Source organism: Mastomys coucha, chromosome X (genome assembly GCF_008632895.1).
Source record: "Mastomys coucha isolate ucsf_1 chromosome X, UCSF_Mcou_1, whole genome shotgun sequence".
In the NCBI taxonomy this organism is placed as follows: Eukaryota; Metazoa; Chordata; class Mammalia; order Rodentia; family Muridae; genus Mastomys; species Mastomys coucha.
In genome coordinates, this window is record NC_045030.1 from 41,966,090 (window position 1) to 41,975,178 (window position 9,089).

Genomic DNA, 9,089 nt, shown 5'->3' on the forward strand with positions numbered 1-9,089 from the left:
TCTACAGAGTGAGTTCCAGGACAGCCAGGGCTATACAGAGAAACCCTGTCTTGAAAAAACCAAAAAACAAAACATTTTGACAAGTTAATTTGGGATATATTGTAGGCAACAGGAAGCATGAAAGGATGATAGTTATTTTACTAGTATCCTCGGAGACCAAGCTCTAACTTGTTTTTGACAATCTACCTGCTAAAAACCAACCTCTAGCTTAGTGAGATGTATTTGTGCATGCCTCTAATTCCAGCATTTGGGAGGCAGAGGCAGATGGATCTCTTGAGTTTGAGGCCAGCCAGTTACATAATTGAGACCCTGTATCAAAGGAAAATAACGGGGAAGTAGGGGACAATTGGAGAGACAGCTTAGTGGTTAAGAACACTTGCTTGCTGTTTTTCCAGAGGACCCTATTCCGGTTCCCAGGATTCACCGGGTTGCTCACAACTACTGACTCCAGTTCTAAGGGGATCTGATACCACCTTGTGGCTTCCATGGGTACTGTACACTCAGATGGTGCACAAACATCCACTCAGGCAGGCACATACAACACATGCATAAAATGAATAAACTTTTAACAGTACAAAATTTTATATAAAATGTTTAAATTCTATATAAGATTATTAGGACAGGTATTCTCTGACATGTTGAATGTCAGTAGTATGTTGAAGTGTCAGTAGGCACTCTGAGGAGCAACCTATCTCATTTTAAAGAGACTGATAGTAGCATGCTGTGTCTTACTAAAGTTGGAGGGAAAAGATGTGTGCATCCAAGTCATCCTTGAAGGGTACTTAAACCTCATCGTGGGAGAGTTCAATCTACACTATTAAATACCACATTGTTACTGTGGTATTTAACAGTATTGTTCCACTGAGGAGTGATGCCTTCAAATACCTATTATTTCCCATCAAGTCCATATCTGCTTCAAAGTAGAACCCATCAAATTTTTTGTTTGGTATTTGAACTAGCTTTTTTACCCTGCTTTGGTTAGGCACCTTAAATATCGATACTGTTAATATTTGAAAAATTTAAGATGAGACCAGGAACAGACTGATTTAGTAACATTTTATTTTGTACACCTTCTGAGAAACACCATCTCCAATTTCTCATGAGATAATCCTTTTACAACATTAATATTGAAGCTGACATAGACAGAGTCAGAGCTACCACTAAACACTCATTGGAACGTTTAATACAAATTACCTTTGTCTCTCCTTTGTAATTTCTATCATAGGCTGCCTTGTGTGCATGTAATTATACGAAAGTTAAAGCAGATTTGCAAGGTGCCTTTTTGAGATACAATCCTGTCTTCAATTCTGCACCTGCTTATGTGAGGAAGGGGGTATGCTGAAGAACCAAAGTTGTAATTAGAGTCCTTTAGTTAGGAACCATTTCAAGGGTTACTCATAGCAAAGTGAACACATTGAATACTATTTTTAAAAAGAAAAAGTAAAGAAATGGCCCCAATGGAATGTGTACTTCTATTCACTTTTGCAATCAAGGTGGGAGGAGGGATTCAAAAGTGGCTCTGTGAGCACAAACAAGCACATAATCATATAGAGTTTTCAGCTTATATTTAATGCAAATAGAACTTAGAAGTGCTCATATACTGTCAGGTTTTACAGCAAAGTTCCTCCGCAAAAAATGACTGCTATAGAAAGGAAAATGCAAAGACCAACAAAAGGGGCAACTGCAAACTGGAACAGCCGAGTCGTCAGCAGCTCATTCCTCAACCTCATTTCTCCACATTACTTTGTTCTCAGGCAGCTGGTGACTATGTTCTAATTACACATTGACACTAAAGCTGCCAAGTTATTCGGCCCCCTAAAATGAACCCAATTTTTATATACCTTACCCAATTATCACAAAGCCTTAAGTGTAATTTCATCTGCTTCATTACACTTTTATAAACAAACCTGACTTTGGATTTCCTTCCATTTTTCCACCAAAACCAAACAATAATGAGAACATTCTGGGAGGAAGACATGTAAAGAGAGAATGCAAACCAAGTTTCCATATCTTGTAATCTCTAAAAACCACCTTTTGTCACTCAGAACCAAGGACACAATGTTCTAAGTACCTGAACCACAACTTTCCAAAATGGGAGTGAATTTTGCAGGTAAAAAAATAATTATAATCACAAAATTCTATCGTAGTTCTCTGGTTTTGCTAAAGTATTAAGTGGCAAAATAAAATGCACATCTCTTCTACTAAAACTAATGAAGTATGTAGACTATGGTATGGAAAACAAGTGGAAGGCTGATGCCATACTGGGCTAGCTAATGTAGGTGCATGTAAGTTAAGAGATCCAGGTATAAAAGCTAATTGATATTTTTAAATACTCATTTTACTCTAGCTTTTTAGCATTAAGTAGAAAAGAGGAGGGCAAAAAGGAATTTACCATGTATTGTGAGCCACTAATATGCCAAACATGGACACTGCAAACGGGCGCTCAAGAGCTGGCTCAGCAGTTAAGAACATAGACTGCTCTTTCAGAGTTCAGTTTCCAGCACCCATGTCAGGAGGCTCACTACTGCCTGTATTGCCAGCTCCAATGGACACTTCTGACCTCCATGGGTATATGCACTCACATGCATATAATACCCCCACAGACATATACACATTATAAAAAAATAAATCTTTTTAAAAAAGATATTGCAAACAACCTAAGAGTCTTTACCATCATTTCTCTGGAGTTAACTAAATATCAATATTCATTTGCTATATTGCTGGATTTTAGTTGATTCATCTAAGATACAATAAAACACATAAAAATAAACACCCAAAGATTTGAGAAGCCAGAATATTGGCATTCAAGGGAAAAAAAAAAAACACAAAACAAACAAGAAACCGGGATGAGTGACAGATTCTGCTCCCATTTGCTAAATCATTATATTTATCCATGTGTGCTCTAACTGAAACATTTTGCGCAACCATCGCTTTCAAAAACCCAAAGTGTTGCTACTAGGCTGCTCTCCAGAAATAATTACACCACCATTTTGATCAACTTTGGCTCCTTTTTATTCAGGAAGCATACACTAACTCTTATTTTTATACATTTTTACATTCCAGAAATAAGCGAAAATAGCAGTTTTAAGTATGTTACAAAGTTGGCTTTGGGAGTAATAAGCTTTTTAAGAGGGGAACCAGCCAACTGACCTTTTTCATCAAAGCACCAATGTATCTTCAGTCTTTTGCCAAGCTCTACCACAGCTATGGTTGCCTTGGGTGTGGTGCACAAACCATGTGAAAGCTACAATGGAGAGTTGCTCTGAGTCTCTCTGCAAGGCACCAAGAACAAACAGTCCAAGCTTCCTCTCTTCTGACTGAATCAAGGCTTTGGGGAAAAACTTTTCGACATCTCTCTCAGTAGTGCTCTCTCAGCATGAAGACTAGAATTTGTTAAAAGTCATTATGTCACAAGATACAGTAAATCACTTCCAATATCCTGGAAATCACAGGGTAGAAGTTATAAATAAACACACACTAAAATTACTTTAAAGAAAGTTTTACATCATTTAGTTGATAAAGACATTTACACGTACAGCACAATTTATTGTTAAATGCTCTACAACTGGCTTTTCACAAAGATGAAAATGGATGATACAAAATGAGCTGACATGTTAAGGAAATCTGGAATTAGCGTAGTTAGAGCCAGCATTGACTACATATCGTTGCAGATTGCTGTGCTATGCCCTTTATAATGTGAGTTATTTTCCTCAGGGTGAAATTGCACTTAGATGGGTGTTTTTGCTTGTACAAACTACTAAAATCTGAGGGAACAGAGCAATATCAAAGACACAAACAGTAACTGCACAATATCATCTGCTGGATTAAGCTAATAATACAAGTGGACAGAATTCTCTAGGTTCCAATACCTAATAAAGCACTATATGAAATGAACAAGGTGAAACATCTTAAGAATGAATACTCTTCAACCAGAACATGTAGCTTTTTTATTTGTATATCTGCCTCATGAGGCATTTATAAGATAACGTAGTAAAATCTTAGTTTGCTTGGGGCATAACAAGCTCATAATGTCCCACTTGGCCCTCCTGTTTGAGTTGATCTAGTAGGTCTTCCTTCCGCCGTTTTCTCCCTACCACCAGGTACCTATCATGGCCCACCCCATGAGACTTACTCTTCAGGCCATACTTCTGAGCAATCTGATGTATTTGCTTCCGTTCATCATTGGTCAGCTCCGTGGAGAAGGTCAGATCTGAGTGGCTTTCAGAGCGGGCGTAGTTTCTGATGATCTGTTCTATATCCCTCTTAGCAATTTTATTGACCCTCTCTACATCTAGACCGAGCCCTTCTCGCTTATGCTGCTCTTTAACTGAGATAGGCTCCCTTATACCCTCACCAGATTTACCTAAACCACCACCCGTCCAACCCATCTTTCTCAGCAGTTGATTCCCTATGTTATCTTCTTTGATTTGCTGTTTGTAAGCTTCTTCTGCTGAGCGGCCCTGAATTTCATTTCTTGAAATCACATCTTCAACAGTCCCTTTCTTCAAGTTGTTAATGACAGTTGGCTGTGTCTTTTTGAGGGTCTTTACAGCTTCTCCAGCAGCTTCATATTTGACACTTTTCTTCACTCCAACTGCTTCTGCAATGACTTCACTCTCTAGAATCACCTTGCATTTCCAGCGGAGACCTGTCATCCTTTCATAGACATATTCAACTGTCATTCGGTTAAACTGAGCCGTATCATTCAATGTGCACACAGGATTGGAAGAATTCTCATAAACTACAAGATCTTTGATATCTTTCTTCTTTCCAGATCCTTTGGGTGAAGAGCCTGAGTGACACTGGGTACTTTTGACAGATGGAAAAGTGGGTTGTGTTTTTTGAAGAACTTTCAAAGCCTCATCAGCAGCTGCATGCTTGCTTGTTTTCTTGGTTCCATAACCTTCAGCTAAGCAGTGGTCTTGCAGGAATACTCGACACCGCCATGTGCGATTTGGCATCATCTCGTATTTGTACTCAATTGACATTTTGTTGAATGAGGCGGAATTGTTAAGGATGCCAATTGCATCATTTGCATTTTCTGTAATGACAAAATTGGTCCAGTGTTTGGCAGAACTATTAAAAATAGGCTGCCCAGAAGCATCCTTTCCCAGTACTACTAGGTCTTCTGGTGGTTTCAGAGCTGGGGGAAACTCATATGAAAGCATACCAATCTGACACACCACAAGGTCCTCTCCAATTATGTGCTTGAATTTCCGCCGGACAACTCTAACCTCAATCCGCTTCTGTAAGAGTTTTACAGCTAGCTCAGTAGCTCGATCTCTGGACCCATTCTTGCTACCTGCATAACCTGTAGTTAGATAGATATTTTGGCATCTAACTTCACAAGCATAACCATCTGTGAGAAGTTTTTTATTTTTTGGGATGTCAGCAGGAGGAATTTCTTTTAAAGGAGCATATATATACTCAGGATTTGTCTTACATGCCTGAATACAACGAGTTAGCATGTAGGTATAATTAATCTTATCAGATCCAGAAGTCATCTCTGGATTAGAAAGGTTCTTCCAAATAGTTGCTGTTAACTTTTCAATGAAATCCTGTTTCTCAGCAAGCACTGACTCAGGGTACATCTGGGAAGGAGGGGGCTCGGGAGCTGGCTGGCAGTTTGCCTGCTGGGATGTGCTGCTTGGGGCAGGGTTCCCACTGTCAAAATACATGTTGGGTGCTACAGGCTGGTCTTTTGTGAAAATAAATCCTGATGAATTACAATACTGAGAATTCCCATCCTGTATACCGAAAGAGTCTTGAGTATAATCTTGGTAGAAGTTTCTTGGCATGCTGGCAAAATGCGTTCGTCCATTTAGCTCTTTTGTTTGAGGGCCATACGGATCTTCCTGTCTTTCAGCTTTTGAACTACTAGCTACAAAATGTACAGGCTCAAAACGAGGTCTCACATGGAATTTGGAACCAGCTTGCTTTTTAGGAGGATTTTGACCTATAGAATGAGTGAAATTTACAATTCATTAAAATGGGAATATTTCAAAAGAACCAAGCAGGAAAATAGCACCAACCGTATAATCTGAAAGCTGTATTGTTGGTACAAGGTCTGTACCAGTCATTTGGGCAAAGGGATTCAGAGCATAAGGGGTGATGCTCCCTCTCCCTCCATGCATAGAGAAAAACTCTTAACAGGAAACAACTGAATCAAACAAGTATGCAGGCTGTTGAACAGAAGAGGTAAGGCACCGTGAAATGTACCTATACTGGAAAGATGTGCTAAGACAATCTCTTACCACCTGTGCTAAAAGGGCCCCAGAACTACAGATGACTCTTAACAAAACACAAATGACAGCCAGCCAGATGCACTTACCTACCTTTTTCTTCTGTATCAGAGGTGAGTGACTCTATGATATAGCTTTATATCAGTGTAACTACAGTATCAAAAACAGTTTTCAATCAAAACCTTAGTTCTGACTTGTCCTGCACAAAATGCTGTTACCTGTATTTCTAGGACAGACAAAACCTGGAACTGATGAATAGGGGATGCCACATTTGAAGCCATGGAAACCTACTATTAAGGCTATACCAGAGACCAGTGCTGCTTCTCTATAGCACTCCTCAGTGCTACAGAAAGCTAGTCCATCTGGACCTACCCAAGAATATTTAAGTACTCAGATGCTCAGATGATCTCAGAATGAGAAATGAGACTCTTCTATTTAGAGGCAGGTTCCATGGCACAGACTTCAAGGACAGCATTATACTGGAACTCCTGTACTTCGGGTTTTTTTTTTTTTTTTTTAAGCATCATCAAAAATTGTATGTAAGTTAGAAAGCATTTATCTGGGCCATGGATCTGGGCATAGAGGCACACACCATTAATCCCAGCACTTGGGAGGCAGAAGCAGGTGGATATCTGTGAGGTCAAGGTCACTTTAGTGTACCATGTAGGTTCTAGGACAGCCAGGGCTACACAGACAGACTCTGTCTCAAAATCAAAATAATAAAAGAAAGCAACAAAAAAAATCATTTATCTTTGCACAGAATCCAGTGCTACCAGTGTTATTTGAAGCTATGTGACACATTTTAAGAAGCCAGACCTTTTCACATCCCACTTTACAGAAACAAGGTATACTTACCATCGTAGGTTGAAAGGTAGCGTTTTTGGCCTTTGGAAGGTTTGGGCAGCATCAGATCATATGACGGCATCTCCCCAATATCAATACCTTCGGCCATGTGAAGAATTTTTTCCATCAAGCGTGGGTTATACCTATAAATTAATAAAATCTATAATTAAAATAGTTATGGATATCCCTTTTAAAATGCTTCTAAGTGAGATAGTCTTATCATTGCTTCCAAGGAACTTTGTCAACAGGGTAATTTTGTTATGAAAATAAAGAATCAGACCTAAAATATTTACCTGTAGAATGACTAGTTTTATTCATTAGGCATTAAGATCAAGATTTCTGCATAAAACATACAAACACAGGGGCTGGAGAGATGGTTCATCAGTTAAGAGTGCTGAAGGCTCTTCCAGGACACAGATTTGATTCCTAGCACCCACATAGGTGCTTACAACTATCTATAATTCCTGTTCCAGAGCACATAACACTCTCTTCTGGACTCTGTGGGCAATAGGCATGTGTGTTGTGTACAGACACATATTCAGGGGGAAAAAACAGCCATGTACATAAAAATAAATAATTTAAAAAGACATGCAGACTTAGTTTCTAGCCAAAACCTTATTTTTAACACACGAATTGAAAATATACCTATATACTCATGATTTTTCTCTTTCAAATATGTACTGCATATAAACAATTAAATTTATATGTTTACAAAAATACTAAGAATGGGACTGGAGAGATGGCTCAGTGGTTAAGAGCGCCGACTGCTCTTCCAGAGGTCCTGAGTTCAGTTCCCAGCAACCACATGGTGGCTCACAACCATCTGTAATGGGATCCGATGCCCTCTTCTGGTGTGTCTGAGGACAGCTGCAGTGTACTCATATGAACACAAATAAATAAATCTTTGAAAAAAAAAATACTAAGAATGTTAAGGACAGCTGTGTTACTAACATCCAAATTGTAGCTGCTATCATTTCTCATGAAAAGGAACCATGTTCCTCAGAGAAATGCATGCTTCCAAATCTGGGGCCGGAAATGTCTAAGAAGAGCCTAGGATATTTTGGGCCTACAACAAAGAAATTGTCAAAGGTCACAGGAGCTGGGGCTTTAAAATATATCAAATATATTTAAAATCTATTAGTTCATAATACTTACAAACCTATTTTTAGTAACTTTTAGAGGATGAAAGGTATCATTATTCTATAAAGAAATAAATATTAAAGGAAGAATGTAAGCATTTATGCTGCATTTTCCTGTACAAACTATCTCAAAACCACCAAAGTGTTGTCAAGGAAAATTTCTTTTTTGTTGTTTTTGTTTTGTTTTGTTTTTAAAAAAGAGATTTATTTATTACTATAAATAAGTACACTGTAGCTGTCTTCAGACAGCACCAGAAGAGGGCACCAGATCTTACTACGGGTGGCTGTGAGCCACCATGTGGTTGCTGGGATTTGAACTCAGGACCTTCAGAAGAGCAGTCGGTGCTCTTACGCGCTGAGCCATCTCACCAGCCCAGAAAAAATCTTTTAAAGACTTAGGTTCAGTTATGTGAATTCATGCGGGAATTGTGTGCACATGTGAGGCCAGAGGCATCAGACTCTTAGAACTAGAATTAGAGATGTGGGTACTGGGAACAAAACTCCACTCCTCTTCACCAACAGTAAGAACATCATCTCTCCAGCCCTACGAAAGTCTTTTACCAAAGCATTACAGCTACTTAAGGAAGAAATGAGAGCCTACTATCACTCTGCAAGGCACAAGAAGTTTACTGGTGAAGTGTTGGCAGGGGAGAACCCAGAAATGTACTCATAGAAATAATACAAGCCTGGTAGTTGACAAAATTACAAATATAATCCCAAAGAGGAAGAACCTCTGTAACAAATGAGCACCTACCTATATGTAAAAACCAGACAGGCAAACCTAACCCTCACTTTACAAAAGCATACAGTATAAAAACTATATATATAATAAAAGTGTAAAACTATTAAAACTTTCATTTTAAAA

General features: G+C 38.7%; 1 protein-coding gene across 1 annotated transcript in view; it reads right to left on the reverse strand.

The window, feature by feature from the left end:
• Positions 1-1,042: 1,042 nt before the first annotated feature.
• Nkrf (NFKB repressing factor) overlaps positions 1,043-9,089 on the reverse strand; it is an 18,458-nt gene continuing 10,411 nt past the window's right edge. The window contains exons 2-3 of the mRNA XM_031350642.1: positions 7,098-7,228; positions 1,043-5,956 (exon numbers count right to left, since the gene is read on the reverse strand). Of these exons, the coding sequence (XP_031206502.1) occupies positions 3,999-5,956; positions 7,098-7,228 (2,089 nt within the window). The 3' untranslated portion in view covers positions 1,043-3,998. The remainder of the gene's footprint in view (positions 5,957-7,097; positions 7,229-9,089) is intronic.